A 15,662-nucleotide genomic window follows, 5' to 3' on the forward strand; every position below is an offset into this window, starting at 1 on the left:
CCCAGGATTTTCCCGGTTGGTCTTTGTCATTATTTTGTTTTTCTCTGTTCTTTGTCTTTCGTCTCATTTTGTTCTTTACTTTATATATCTTTGTGATGGTCTTCTTTCTGAACCATTATATTTTTCCTTCGAGCAACTGTCTGTTCTTCAGTTTCCACTAACTTTGCTTCTTCATATTTTCATATTTTGCTTTCTTCGGACTCTTTTTAAACTTAAGATTTTTTTTTTGTTTCTGATTTTTCAGGACTGTTCATAAATTGTCCACCTTATGTGCGACCTCTAACCCATTTAGTAGCTGCCTCCATTATTTCATGTGCTGTGTCAAACAGGAAATTCTAACAACAATAAAGAAGCAGTGAGTGTGAGAGCACAATTTCACTTAAGAGTGGATGGAGTGATGGTCCTAAGATTATGCTGGCTGTAAAACTGTAACAATGACTTATATGCAGTAAATGTTCACAAGTGATGTGCAGGATATTTTTTAGTTACATAGTTTTAATCCACAAGGTAAACAGAGAAGCAATGGGAATCAGTAAATCACTAAATCAAACAACTGTCATATGCTAAGACTGATAGTCTCCTCTGGAGTGTATTTCTTCAGACATTCCAGTATGTCTGCCACTTAACGGCTAGGAACCAAACTGTAAAGTCTTTCTGAAGTTTTTTTTTTCTTTTTTTCATACATTTTATTTAAAGGTAATCAATACATTTTCATTGTTTTAAGAAGTTGTTAAACAGTGCTTTATTTTTTATGTGTGTTATAAATTCAAGCTGTCCTTGTGTGTTCCTAGTATGTCATTGTTGCTGCTTGTTGATAGCTTCACTTTAGCTAGTATTTAGCTCAATGTTTTACTTTCTGGCTCTTCATTTATCAGTTTATTACTTCCCAGTGAAATGTAATTCTGAAATCAAATGTTTTTTTCAGTTGCATAGCTAAGGTAGTGAATCAATTATAGATTTGCTTCATTTACTGTTTAGTTTATCATGTAGTCCGGGGGTTGCCAACTCCAGTCCTGGAGGACCACCGTGGCTGCAGAGTTTCATTCTAACCCTTTTTTTAAATAGTGCCCTGTTTGTGCTGCTAATTAACTTCGTGTGAATTCACTTTAATCGAATTGCTTTCTTAAGATTTGTTCCCCTGAAGTTCTTCATCGTTCCTATGAATTGCTTCACTTCTTTCCTTAAATGGCACCCAAACAGAAATGAATTGTGAGGTGAGTGAGCCAAATAAGTTAGGGCCTCAAACTCCAACCAATTTCACTCCAACCAGCTGTTTAATGAGGTGTCGATTCTTGTCGTTATTTAAACCCTTTCTTCAATTCCAAGGCTTTTTCCTGCTCTTGTGGTGCATTAACAGACATTTCCGAAATTGTTGATTTTCTCTTTCTAAGAGCAATGATAAAATGTTTTGAGGACCTGAGCAGATCAACATTCCTGAGACCTTCATCTTTCTTTATTTTCAGATATTGTATGACGGATACCAGTTGTTTTGGCTCATTTTGTATCTCATTATTTTTTGGGTGCTAAATAAGGAAAAAGAAACAATTAAGGGACCTGAGTCTTCAAGAGCAAGTCAATTAAAATTAGTTCAAAAGAAGTTAATTAGCAGCAAAAAAAAGGGCACTCATTAAAAAAAGGGTTAGAATAAAAACCTGCAGCCATGGTGGTCCTCCAGGACTGGAGTTGGTGACCACTGATGTAGTCCTCCAGTTCCTTAGCATATACATATTATGTTGTTGAAGGCATTTACATTTAGCAATTTAACTGGCTTGAAAAAATTATCCTTAGACTGTAGAATCTTTGTTGTGAGTTCCATTGGTCTAAAGTGAGTTTCAGGAATTGTTTATTGAAAAAAACATAATGATCAAATAATTTCCCAAAAGAGTTGTTGTGTTTTGTAAAAATGTCTTGACATTTTGAAAATGCGCATTTTTTACTCTCTGGCACCATCTGCCGGTTTCTTTTGGAATAGAGATTCTTACTCTTTCTACTTCAGATAGCTGTGATGTCACAATTTTTTTACTCGCTCAGTTATTGATAAGTTGGCAATATCCCCAATTTATTCTATAAATGTTGCAATAATTTTTAAATAATCTAATGAAGTGAACAAAGAATAGCTCAATTTCTGTATACACAATATTCCTCTGGAATGCTACCTTGCAAGATTTTTGTTTTCTTTTATAAAAAGAACACCATTATGGTGGTCATCAAAAGTACTCGGAAACAGAAAAATTAAATGTGGAAGCGATATTTGCACCTGTTTTTTGGCAGGCAAAATAATCTCTGCATCAGTTTTATACATTTTTCACATTATTCTAGGAATACAATACTTCTCTAGCATGTAATTTATATACCGTTTTTACTCGTGTACCACGCGCCCTTGTGTAAGATGCGCACCCTAAATTTTTACAAAGAAAATCATGAAAATTGTTTTGCCTCGTGTACGACGTGCATTGTGATTGTATAGGAAGCGTTTGGAGAGCAAGAGAGCGCGATTGAGAGAGAGCAAGAGAGCGCGATTGAGAGAGAGCTCGAGACCGCAAGCGAGAGAGAGAGAGCGCGTGAGTGCATGAGCAAGAGAGAGAGTGAGCGAGTGAGCCCAAGCAGAAGAAGTAAACATTACAGAATTACATTTCCTCCGTGTATGACGTGCACCTGATTTTCTAATGCTAATTTTCGGGGAAAAATGTGTGCGTGGTACACACGTAAATACGGTGTGTGTATATGTGTATATATATATATATATATATATATATATATATATAATATATACACACATACAGTGGTGTGAAAAACTATTTGCCCCCTTCCTGATTTCTTATTCTTTTGCATGTTTGTCACACAAAATGTTTCTGATCATCAAACACATTTAACCATTAGTCAAATATAACAGAAGTAAACACAAAATGCAGTTTTTAAATGATGGTTTTTATTATTTAGGGAGAAAAAAAATCCAAACCTACATGGCCCTGTGTGAAAAAGTAATTGCCCCCTTGTTAAAAAATAACCTAACTGTGGTGTATCACACCTGAGTTCAATTTCCGTAGCCACCCCCAGGCCTGATTACTGCCACACCTGTTTCAATCAACAAATCACTTAAATAAGAGCTGCCTGACACAGAGAAGTAGACCAAAAGCACCTCAAAAGCTAGACATCATGCCAAGATCCAAAGAAATTCAAAAACAAATAACAGAAGTAATTGAGATCTATCAGTCTGGTAAAGGTTATAAAGCCATTTCTAAAGCTTTGGGACTCCAGCGAACCACAGTGAGAGCCATTATCCATAAATGGCAAAAACATGGAACAGTGGTGAGCCTTCCCAGGAGTGGCCGGCCGACCAAAATTACCCCAAGAGCGCAGAGACGACTCATCCGAGAGGTCACAAAAGACCCTAGGACAATGTCTAAAGAACTGAAGGCCTCACTTGCCTCAATTAAGGTCCGTGTTCACGACTCCACCATAAGAAAGAGACTGGGCAAAAACGGCCTGCATGGCAGATTTCCAAGACGCAAACCACTGTTAAGCAAAAAGAACATTAGGGCTCGTCTCAATTTTGCTATTGATCTTGGGTGCTGCAACAGGACAATGACCCAAAACACACCAGCAATTCCACCTCTGAATGGCTGAAGAAAAACAAAATGAAGACTTTGGAGTGGCCTAGTCAAAGTCCTGGCCTTAAAAAGGCGGTTCATGCTAGAAAACCCTCAAATAAAGCTGAATTACAACAATTCTGAAAAGATGAGTGGGCCAAAATTCCTCCAGAGCGCTGTAAAAGACTCATTGCAAGTTATCGCAAACGCTTGATTGGAGTTATTGCTGCTAAGGGTGGCCCAACCAGTTAAGTTCAGGGGGCAATTACTTTTTCACACAGGGCCATGTAGGTTTGGATTTTTTTTTCTCCCTAAATAATAAAAACCATCATTTAAAAACTGCATTTTGTGTTTACTTGTGTTATATTTGACTAGTGGTTAAATGTGTTTGATGATCAGAAACATTTTGTGTGACAAACATGCAAAAGAATAAGAAATCAGGAAGGGGGCAAATAGTTTTTCACACCACTGTATATACATATACATACATACATACATACAGGGGGAACGGAAAGTATTCTGACCCCCTGCAATTTTTCACTCTTTGTTATATTGCAGCCATTTGCTAAAATCATTTAAATACATTTTTTCCTCCTTAATGTACACACAGCACCCAATATTGACAGACAAAAAAGTAATTTTTGAAATTGTTGCAGATATCACATGGTCCTAAGTATTCAGACCCTTTGCTCAGTATTTAGTAGAAGCACCCTTTTAAGCTAATACAGCCATGAGTCTTCTTGGGAAAGATGCAACAAGTTTTTCACACCTGGATTTGGGGATCCTTTGCCATTCCTCCTTGCAGATCCTCTCCAGTTCTGTCAGGTTGGATGGTAAACGCGTTGGTGGACAGCCATTTTTAGGTCTCTCCAGAGATGCTCAATTGGGTTTAAGTCCGGGCTCTGGCTGGGCCATTCAAGAACAGTCACAGAGTTGTTGTGAAGCCACTCCTTCGTTATTTCAGCTGTGTGCTTAGGGTCATTGTCTTGTTGGAAGGTAAACCTTTGGCCCAGTCTGAGGTCCTTAGCACTCTGGAGAAGGTTTTTGTCCAGGATATCCCTGTACTTGGCCGCATTCAGCTTTCCCTCGATTGCAACCAGTCGTCCTGTCCCTGCAGCTGAAAAACACCCCCACAGCATGATGCTGCCACCGCCATGCTTCATTGTGGGGACTGTATTGGACAAGTGATGAGCAGTGCCTGGTTGTCTCCACACATACCGAATTAAGGCAAAAAAGTTCTATCTTGGAGTTTGCTAAAAGACACCTGAAGGACTCTGAGATGGTGAGAAATAAGATTCTCTGGTCTGATGAGACCAAGATAGAACTTTTGGCCTTAATTCTAAGCGGTTTTGGATTATTAAATCCAAATACTGTAGTGACCATAAATGTATTGAATTGTTACTGTGCCATAAAGGTTATTCAGTTATGCAAGGTACAACGACATACATTTTATGTATAAAGTATACTCAGTATATTCATTATTCTGTCACACCTCCATAGTGGTCTGTCAGACCCTTTCAAACTGCTCCTTAACATCATTCAGTCTTATCAGTCTGTATATGTAATTTTAATATTTGTTTTTAGCAATAGCATATATACATTTTTAATGTAGGTAGATCATTTCGACCTGGTCATTTTAAAAGTAGCTCGCAAGCCGAAAAAGTGTGGGCACCCCTGCACTAAGACAATTTTAAAAAGTTCTCTTGTGAAACAATAAACCATGTATTCTTTTTAAAGCTAAATACCCTGTTTAGCAGAATAATGGGGAATCTTGATTTTGCTAAGTAAAATTTTAGAAATAAGCACATATATTTTCATTTCAAAAAAAGTGTAAAGTGCAAAAAAATTGGTCTTTTTTTAAAAAATAAAGGTTGCATAAAGTCTGGAATAGAAGTGTTAGATCCTTGTATAAATAATGCCTGTAGAGTTGGGCGTCAAGAGTTGAATTTATTTTTTCTGTTTCTGAACAGAAAGCAGGAGACAGAACTGGAGGTAGCAGAGTGAGAGATGCTAAGATTTGCATTTGGTGTGACGAGGATGGACAGGATTAGAAGTGAGTACATTAGAGGGTCAACTCAAGTTGGACGGTTGGGAGACAAAGTCAGAGAGGCGAGATTCCGTTGGTTTGGACATGTGCAGAGGAGAGATGCTGGGTATATTGGGAGAAGGATGTTATGGATAGAGCTTCCAGGAAAGAGGAAGACCTAAGAGGAGGTTTATAGATGTGGTTAGAGAGGACATGCAGGTGATGGGTGTAATAGAACAAGATGCAGAGGACAAAAAGTGATCCGCTGTGGTAACCCCTAACGGGAGCAGCCGAAAGAAAAAGAATAGAAAGGTTTTCCAGTGACTGTGGATAGAGGAGCTAAAAGCAGATTTGCTTCTCCTTAGAAATGGCATTATCTGAATTCCTATGGTCAACATAACCAATGTGTATGGTGTCCGAATGTTTGAGAGTTAGCTGTTTAAACCTATCCATTTCATGATTATATGTGCTGCTCTAAGCTAAATCTCCAGTAAATTCATAAGAGCTGTTTTACTTCCTTGTTTTAAAACTTGTTAGTGTTTCTTCTTACTTTAAAGTAAAGCACACACCTTTTGTATTTTCCTTATTCTGTTGACTTAGTGTGGAATAAAAATCTGTTTAAATGAATGATCCCCCTGAGGCCTTATCAAAGAAAGTTATCTTTATTCATTTATTTGTATGCATAATCTTCAACTAAATGATGAAGTAGTTAGCCCAGAAGTTCAGATATATCTTTGATATGTTTTATATGGTCCATATCCTTCAAACAGACATGTGTATTTTCCTTCTAGATTGGCATCTCTACTTTTCCTAACTGTATACTTGAATGCACTGCTGTAATCTGTAGTTTTTGTCTATTTTCCCTTCAATGACCACAATTTCTTATTTTCATCTTCCAGACTGAATTGCCTGTGAAGCATGAAGACACCTGCACATCAATATGTCTGAGATGTTAATATTCCAGTCCACATCCTTAGTGAGTACTAGGTAAGTGCAGGAGGAAGAAGTCTATGGAATCTGTATTTAAAGTAGCTTTTGTAGTGTCACTTTACCTGTACCGTACTTGTACCTTGCTATTTCTGTTGAAAGCTACGATTTGCAATAGGATTTACTGTCTTTAAATAACCCAGTGTCTGATAATTTAGTATTAGATCTTTTAATCACCATCAGCCAAGCTAGGACTTGACATATCAATCCTTTCACATAAACATACAAATTAACCATATGTCAGGTCGGTCTACTACACAGCAATAATAAGAATAATCAAATATGGTCACCAAACTACAAAAAACTGTGTTTGCATGCTGTGGGAATTTTTTAAATTAACATTTGTGATGCTACACCTTCTGCTTGCTGCTCAGATTTTACATAAAGCAGAATTCTTTTTACAAAAAAAGAATTTCTCAGAATTTGTAAAGAAGGTAAACAACATCCACCTATTTTATATAATGAAATGAGAGTAGTGGTTTGGGTTGCATTATAATTCAGCCAGATCAGGTGAAGAGTTTTTTTCAAAATTATATGAGCTGTAACTGCCGCTTGGTAGTACACATATGCTACTTCCCAATAGGATGTTCCTTCTGTCCCATCTCTCTAATAGCATATGAATGTACTACAGCTTATATTCTGTTAAAGAACAAGATTTCTGTGTCTAAAATTCTAACTTTTGTGGTAAAAACCGGTATATATACAGTAAAATATAGGGTGGTCCAGATCTAATTATGCAATTTTCATTATTCTATAACTCATTAAGTTTATTACATAGAAAATCACCCGAAAAATCCCGGACCATCGAAGTGTGCAAAACTGATGACCTGAAGAATCGTCTTCGCACCGAACTGGAATCATCCCCGCATAAATCAAAGTCATCCAGACGATCTGGACCACCCTATATTAGACTTTATAAAATGCCATCAATAGCTTTACTGAGTAAAGAAGATTACAATACATTATGGACTGTCCTATTTCCCAATATTAAAACTTATTCTAAAATGTTATTGATTAGATCCTGCCAGGTTTTAAAGTTTTAAACAGATCCACTAAGTAAGAGTTTGATATTTTTTTTTTTCCAATTTCAAATAGTATTTAACATCAGTTACCCACTGACTTAAAAGAGTTGGGTTAGGATTCTTCCAGTTGAGCAAGATAAGTATACCTGCTAGTAGTGAGGTAAAGGCAATCACAGTTTGTTTGTCCTTCTCCAATTTAAGCCCATCTAGAAGTACACCAAACACAGCTGTTAATGGATTAACAGTGATTGTGACACCAAGACTGTCTGATAGGCATTAAAAGTTTTGGTCCAGAATGGTGTTAATTTGAAGCACGCCAAAACATGTGGCTCAACAAGGCTGGAGGTTGATTGCAATATTCGCAGGATGGATCTTGCCCTGAAAATGTTTTGGACAATTTTAAACAGGGTGGATGTGCTTGATAAAAGATTTTAAGTTGAATAATTGTATTCTTTGTGCATATGGAGCTAGAACAAATTCTGCGCATGGCTGGCTGCCTTCTACTGCTTTTCTGAAATGTTGAGTAAGAGATCCTTTTCACACTGTGCAATCCGATCTTTGAAAGGAAGGGATTTTATAATGTTTTAGATGTGTTAGAGATGCTGTCCGAGTCCTCAGGAGTGATCTGCATTTCTTCTGGAATAGAAATAGGTGGGAGGTGAGGTCCATTGGGCAGATTTTGTTTAGAAAAGTTTCTGATTTGGAGATAGTGGAAGAAGTGTGTTGATGGGAAGCAAAATTTGGAGTGTAACAGTTTGTAGGATGCAAAGACATTATCTATGTACAAATATCCAAGTAATTTAATCCCATACCTTTCACAAACATTAAAAACTGTAAGTTTGAGGGGGTTGAAAAAGGTGGCTATCGTGTAGAGGTGCCACAGATAAAAGCTTCTCTATCTTGAAGTGCTTCCAACATTGGTTCCATCTTTTGAGTGAATGAAGGAAAATTGGGTTGTTAGTATATTGATGATAACTTGTATTTACTGGGGCACAAAGCAAGGAATATAAAGAAGTACTGCAGGATTTTATTTTTATTGCAGACCAAGCTTTTGTGTGTTCATCTGTTTGTGGCAATGTCCAGATTTTTTATAGCTTGTATATTTGCTGCCCAATAATAAAATTGAAAGTTAGTTACAGCCATAACACCTACTGCTTTAGGTTGTTGTATGGTCACCCTATGGATGCATGGAGGTTTTGAATTGAAAATTATTGAGGTTATTATTGAATCTATTTTCTTAAAAAATGATTTGTTAATGTATATGGGAATGCTTTGAAAGGGAAACTTGGGAAGGATATTCATCTTGACAGTGTTAATTCTCCCTGGTAAAGTGAGGTGGAAATTAAACCTTCTGTGCACGTCTTGTTTAAGTTTTTCCATGCAGACAGCAACATTTTGTTGAAAAAGAGCTTTATATTTACTTGTGATGTTTTAACCCTAGGTATTTAAAGTGATGTGCAATGATAAAAGGGAGGGTGTCCAATCTAATGTTGTGTACTAGAGAGTTCACTGGGAAAAGCACACTTTTATTTAAATTAATTTTGAATCCAGATATTTTTTGAAATTCTGCTAGTGCTATTAGGACTGCAGGCACAGTATTTTGTGGATCTGATATATATAGTACCATATCATCTGTATATAGTGATGTTTTCTGTTCAAGTCCTTCTCTGATAATCTCCTTCATCTCAGAAGCATTTTGAAAGTAAATAGCCAATGGCTCAATGGTGATTGCAAATAGCAGTGGTGACAGGGGGCATCCTTGTCTAGTACCACGTTCTAGTTTGAAGTAGTCTGAAATAATGTTGTTAATAAAAACTAAAGCTTCTGGACTGGTATACAGTAGTTTGATCCATGCACATATGTTCTGGCCAAGCCCAAATTTGTGCAGTTTAGTGAAAAGATAGTCCCATTCAACCATATCGAAAGCTTTTTCTGCATCCAGAGATAATAAGGGGGTGTTAGACTTTATGGGTGAATATATTACATTAAACAGGCATCAAAGATTGGAAGCTAAGTGTCGGCCTTTAATAAGTCTGGTTTGCTCCTGTGATATTATTGAAGGAAGCACTTTCTTAATCCTTCTAGTTAGAACTTTGAAAAGTATCTTAACATCATTCAGAATTGAGATTGGTCTGTATGATGCACATTGTAATAAGTCCTTGTTTTTTTAGGAAATATGGTAATTAATGCTTGGCAAAAGTTTGAGTTAAACTTTTATTGTCTCTGGCATCTATAAATTGTGCCAATAAAAGGGGAGCTAAATTAATTGCAATTTTTTTGTAAAATTTGGCAGGGCCTGCTGCTTTCCCACTCTAAAGTGAGTGTATAGCATCTAGTAATTCTGACTGTGTCTGCTTTATCCAATTCCTCTGCACTGAGAGTATCTATTGTGGTATCTGTAAAGCATCGAAAAACTTATTAGATTGTGTCTTGCGTCTATAAGTATTGATGGTTTCAGGTTGAAGAGGCTCCCTGAAGCCACCAGGGAGTATGGGGCTAACTTGGACTGTCACACTTGTACAAACAATAAATGCAGCTCTGACAGAAACAGAGGTGTACATGTCATTTAAAGTTGATTTAGAGGTCAGAAACAGTTGCATAAAAAAAACTGTAGTAAATGATACATTTTGAAAAGGATGCTTACTGTAGTAATATATTTAGCGTAACATTTTCACTGGTTGAATTCCAAATTCCAATACAATTATAATGGTAGTTATTAGAAGAGCCAATAGGAAAAGACTTTGGTGAATGTAGATTTTAGGCACAGCAATTAAAAAGGCAGAGAAAATTGTCCAAGAAGCAGACAGATCAGGAAGTAGTTCTGAAGAGTTGGAACCATAAATCTAAATGTTTTGAGAGCTGTATTATTATTATTATTTTTTAATGAAATTACTCAAGCAAATTTTGGTTAGTTACACAGATTTGTTGAGTGTTAAATATACAGTTAGGTCCATAAATATTTGGACAGAGACAACTTTTTTCTAATTTTGGTTCTGTACATTACCACAATGAATTTTAAATGAAACAACTCAGATGCAGTTGAAGTGCAGACTTTCAGCTTTAATTCAGGGGGTGAATAAAAAGATTGCATAAAAATGTGAGGGAACTAAAGTATTTTTTTAACACAATCCCTTCATTTCAGGGGCTCAAAAGTAATTGGACAAATTAAATAACTGGAAATAAAACGTTCATTTCTAATACTTGGTTGAAAACCCTTTGCTGGCAATGACAGCTTGAAGTCTTGAACTCATGGACATCACCAGATGCTAGGTTTCCTCCTTTTTAATGCTCTGCCAGGCCTTTACTACAGCGGCTTTCAGTTGCTGTTTGTTTGTGGGCCTTTCTGTCCAAAGTTTAGTCTTCAACAAGTGAAATGCATGCTCAGTTGGGTTAAGATCAGGTGACTGACTTGGCCATTCAAGAATTTTCCACTTCTTTGCTTTAATAAACTCCTGGGTTGCTTTGTTTGTATGTTTTGGGTCATTGTCCATCTGTATCATGAAATGCCGCCCAATCAATTTGACTGCATTTAGCTGGATTTGAGCAGACAGATAGATAGATACTTTATTAATCCCAAGGGGAAATTCACATAATCCAGCAGCAGTATACTGATTCAAAAAGCAATATTAAATTAAATAGTAATAAAAATGCATGTAAAAGCAGACAATAACTTTGAGTAATGTTAGCATTTACTCCCCCGGGTGGAATTGAAGAGTCGCATAGTGTGGGGGAGGAACGATCTCCTCAGTCTGTCAGTGGAGCAAGACAGTGACAAAAGTCTTTCACTGAAGCTACTCCTCTGCCTGCAAATGACACTGTTCAGTGGATGCAGTGGATTCTTCATGATTGACAGGAGTTTGCTTAATGCCCGTCGCTCTGCCACAGATGTTAAACTGTCCAACTTTACTCCTACAATAGAGCCTGCCTTTTTAACAAATTTGTCCAGGCGTGAGGCGTCTTTCATCTTCATCGTTTTTTCTGTTTTTGCAGCTTAAGGATGGCTTCTTTCACCTGCATGGAGAGCTCCTTTGACCACATGTTGTCTGTTCACAGCAAAATCTTCCACATGCAAGCACCACACCTCAGATCAACTCCAGGCCTTTTATCTGCTTAATTGATAATGACATAACGACGGACTTGCCCACACCTGCCCATGAAATAGCCTTTGAGTCAATTGTCCAACTACTTTTGAGCCCCTAAAATGAAGGGATTGTGTTAACAAAAATGCTTTAGTTGCCTCACATTTTTATGCACTCTTTTTGTTCAACCCACTGAATTAAAGCTGAAAGTCTGCACTTCAACTGCATCTGAGTTGTTTCATTTAATATTCATTGTGGTAATGTACAGAACTAAAATTAGAAAAAGGTCTCTGTCCAAATATTTATTGACCTAACTGTAGGTATTGTAGACCGGTATCATGGAGTGCTGGGTTAAATAGCTATTTAAGTAACTATCGGAGTTCTAAAGATTATTTATGTGCTCTGTGTGTGGGAGAGAAAGGGAAAGCAAAGTATATTGTTGCTAGAGTGGATTCTATGGCACTAAAATTCTTTTTTAATTTTTTTTTTTAACTCATATGTTTTTAGTTTCACTTTATTTCAAATTCAGAGTTGGAAATGATCAGTTCAAGCAGCAAACGTTGCACTGGTCCTTCACAACAGAAAGTGTTCCCTAATGACAGTCTGGCTTTAGAGTCCGTAGAAGCTTCAGTAGGAGATTAAGGGTAGACTTTACGTTAGGCTTAAACGACCATACAAATGTTGCAAATGTTTGTTACATCATAGTAGCTGAATTATCAAAAGTCATTGGTGAGGAGTCCTGTGCTGTATTGTTAAGTCTCTCTGGGCAAACCAGGCAAGATATTTGGTCACAATATGTCTATATATGTATCTACTGTATAACACGTATGTGTGTATATATAAACATGCATAAATAGGCAAATACAGAATTTTTAGATTCTGGGAGAGGCCAGGACATGCATTGTTTTATGAGCTTTATTGGGCTGAATGGCCTTTTTTGTCAAGATTGTTCTAATGATGAATGGATCTACAATTTTAGGTACTCAGACCTTGTGTTAGTTCCTTCTTGATAACTATGCCCCTGTTATTTAACTCGACATTATACACTTCATATTGGTAGATATTCTCTTTTTTTTTGCCTTGAAACTGTCAGTGCGGTACTATTTAAAATATAATTTTAGATTTCACATGCTTCCTAATAAATATAAACATTTGATGTAATCACAAGTAAACAATTTTAGGGCACTCTGATCCCTTTCTTCTTTTTTTTTTCCTTTCTTTACAGGATGAACTTTTATACTGGGAGATGGTCACATTCCTGATTGAGCGCATGTCTTTGCTGAGTGATGGATCGGTGTAAACACGTGGGACGCTTGCGTCTAGCCCAGGACCACTCTATTCTAAACCCCCAGAAGTGGCACTGCATAGACTGCCAAACCACAGAGTCTGTGTGGGCTTGTCTGAAGTGTTCCCATGTGGCATGTGGGCGTTACATAGAGGAGCATGCTCTTAAACATTTTCAAGAATCGCGGCACCCACTGGCCATGGAAGTGCATGAACTCAATGTGTTTTGCTATCTTTGTGATGACTATGTACTGAATGACAATGCTGAAGGAGACTTGAAACTTCTACGGGGAGCACTTAGTACTGTGTGTAGCAAAGAATGTGATCCATCTCAACCAGTTCGTCGCAGCCTCCGTTCTTTGGCCTCCATTGATAACTCCTCTCATCAACAAAAGGAGACAGGCGGACAGGCTGCTATGCAGACAGCATTGTGGCATCGGCGTCAGGCTCTACTTAGTAAGGCAATGAGGGCCTGGTTCCTGAAAAGCTCAAGGGGAAGACAAAGATTTGAGGAAGAGCAAAGAAAGAAAGAAATTGAGAAGAAGAAAGAAGAGATGCGTCAGCGAAGGCAAGAGGTTAAGCGACGACTGTTAGAGGAACTGGCAAGTTCACCTCCAAGGAAAAGTGCCCGCCTCCTTACCCAAGCACCAAGAGCACCTATCATTATTCCCTCTAAGTTTCGGGAGCCTGCAAATCGAACTCCCCTATTGGTAAGCTCAGTGTCTCGTAGATCACTTGGAAATGCTAGTAAGCTGAGACAATATTATTCCACACCTAAACGGCAAATAACTCCTGGAGTTACAGGGCTTAGGAACCTGGGAAATACGTGTTACATGAACTCAATCTTGCAAGTGCTGAGTCACTTGCAGAAGTTTCGGGAGTGCTTCCTCACACTAGATCTCAGTGAGACGGAAGAACTTCTTGCCAAGACCTCTGGAATAAACAAGTCTCGTGTCTCCGGGAAAATATTGAATGGTACCTCTAACTCCAATGGGGGTTCAGGTCGACATGAAAGACTAGCCAGCCTCACAGGCAGCAAACAGGGCCTGCACCCAAAAATAAATGCTGCTGAGTTGGTGCAGCCAAAGGAGCTGCGCTCATCCCGGCAGATGTCTCTCTGCCATGAGCTGCACACATTGTTTCGAGTGATGTGGTCAGGCCGCTGGGCTTTAGTGTCTCCCTTTGCCATGTTGCATTCTGTATGGAATCTCATTCCATCCTTCCGTGGCTATGACCAGCAGGATGCCCAGGAGTTTCTGTGTGAACTACTGGACAAGGTGCAGCAGGAGCTGGAATCTGAGGGAACAAAGCGCAAGATTGTTATTCCTTTCTCACAGAGGAAACTCACCAAGCAAGTCTTGAAAGTTGTCAACACCATTTTCCATGGGCAGCTGCTCAGCCAGGTGAGTAAATTAAAATAATGTTGGCATAAAGGGTAAGCTTAGATAGCAATGTTTTTTCTGAAGACAGAATACAGATTAGACTTGCATTGGCAATTGAAAAGAGATTGCATTGAATTACCTGTGTTGTAATTTTCTTTTTATTTTCTTATCCAGGTGACCTGTGTGACTTGCAACTACAAGTCAAACACAGTGGAACCATTTTGGGACCTTTCTCTTGAGTTCCCAGAGCGCTACCACTGCGTGGAGAAAGGTGCTTCTGCCATGGCCTTTCACGATGACTGCACACTGACAGAGATGCTGGCAAAGTTTACTGAAACTGAAGACCTTGAAGGAAGAATCTACGCTTGTGATTGTTGCAACAGTCAGTAGTGTTATGTGTTTATTAGTAGTAAAAGTAATTTTAAGAAGGATCTGGTTGTATAAGGCCTGAGTGGCACTGCACAGTGAGAATCTCTTTAAGTCCTTTAAATTCACGCATTGACATAAACTAGGAACAATTTAGGTAACCTGGTTATTCAGATGTGCCAGGTTATTAAACTTTTTTTTTTTTTTTTATAATATTTCCAAATAGGTAAAAGGAGAAAGTCATCCCCAAAGCCTTTGGTTCTTACAGAAGCATGCAAACAGTTACTGATCTTTAGACTACCTCAGGTCTTGCGGCTTCACCTCAAAAGATTCAGGTCAGTATTATTAACATTACACAATTTAATTCACCATAGAATACTTATGAATTACTCATACAGGTTTGTGTGTTTTCAGGCGCTAATTCTTCATGTTGCTTCTTATCACTTTATGTTTAAACATTGGTCTCCAAATGGGTATGGATTAATAATTTCCTGTTACATGCAAACAGTTTGTTGGGCTGTGTGTGTATGTTGTGATGTCCACTTTACCGTCTGTGATGGGAATTGAAATATTAAAGATGTGTTGAAGACATAAATTATACTGGATACATTCCACAATATTGGTTAGAGCATGCGTTTGCTATGTCACAATCTGCAGGCTATGATAAAAAGCAGTTGCTAGGGAATGCCAAGGGGAAGGCTGCCTGTGCTGTACATTTTCTTGTTGAAAAACAATATACGAACATTAAATATCACAAGCAAGAGGAGACCATTCAGTCTATCAACCTTCTTTGCCTAGCTAATAATAGGTAAGCTGTCCCAATATCTCATCCAGATACTTTTTAAATGTTGTCAATGTTTCTGCTTCAAATTCCTGTCTCAGCAGTTTGTTTCTTAGACTCCCACAGCTCTTTGAGTAAAAAAGGG

At 37.9% G+C, this 15,662-nt stretch overlaps 1 protein-coding gene across 5 annotated transcripts in view; it reads left to right on the plus strand.

The window, feature by feature from the left end:
* usp49 (ubiquitin specific peptidase 49) overlaps nucleotides 1–15,662 on the plus strand; it is an 88,781-nt gene that overhangs the window by 48,819 nt on the left and 24,300 nt on the right. For 4 of the 5 annotated variants that reach the window (XR_005635114.1, XR_005635115.1, XM_039764801.1 and 1 more), the window contains 4 exons: nucleotides 6,516–6,603; nucleotides 12,930–14,391; nucleotides 14,545–14,752; nucleotides 14,963–15,071. Coding sequence is in view for 3 of the 5 variants with exons in the window: in XM_039764801.1 (XP_039620735.1) it covers nucleotides 12,991–14,391; nucleotides 14,545–14,752; nucleotides 14,963–15,071 (1,718 nt within the window). In the remaining 2 variants the exon portion in view is untranslated. Of the gene's footprint in view, nucleotides 1–5,607; nucleotides 5,644–6,515; nucleotides 6,604–12,929; nucleotides 14,392–14,544; nucleotides 14,753–14,962; nucleotides 15,072–15,662 lie in introns of those variants that run through there. The other variant, XM_039764802.1, reaches the window with a different exon arrangement.

This window comes from Polypterus senegalus, chromosome 10 (assembly GCF_016835505.1).
Source record: "Polypterus senegalus isolate Bchr_013 chromosome 10, ASM1683550v1, whole genome shotgun sequence".
NCBI classification, from domain to species: domain Eukaryota; kingdom Metazoa; phylum Chordata; class Cladistia; order Polypteriformes; family Polypteridae; genus Polypterus; species Polypterus senegalus.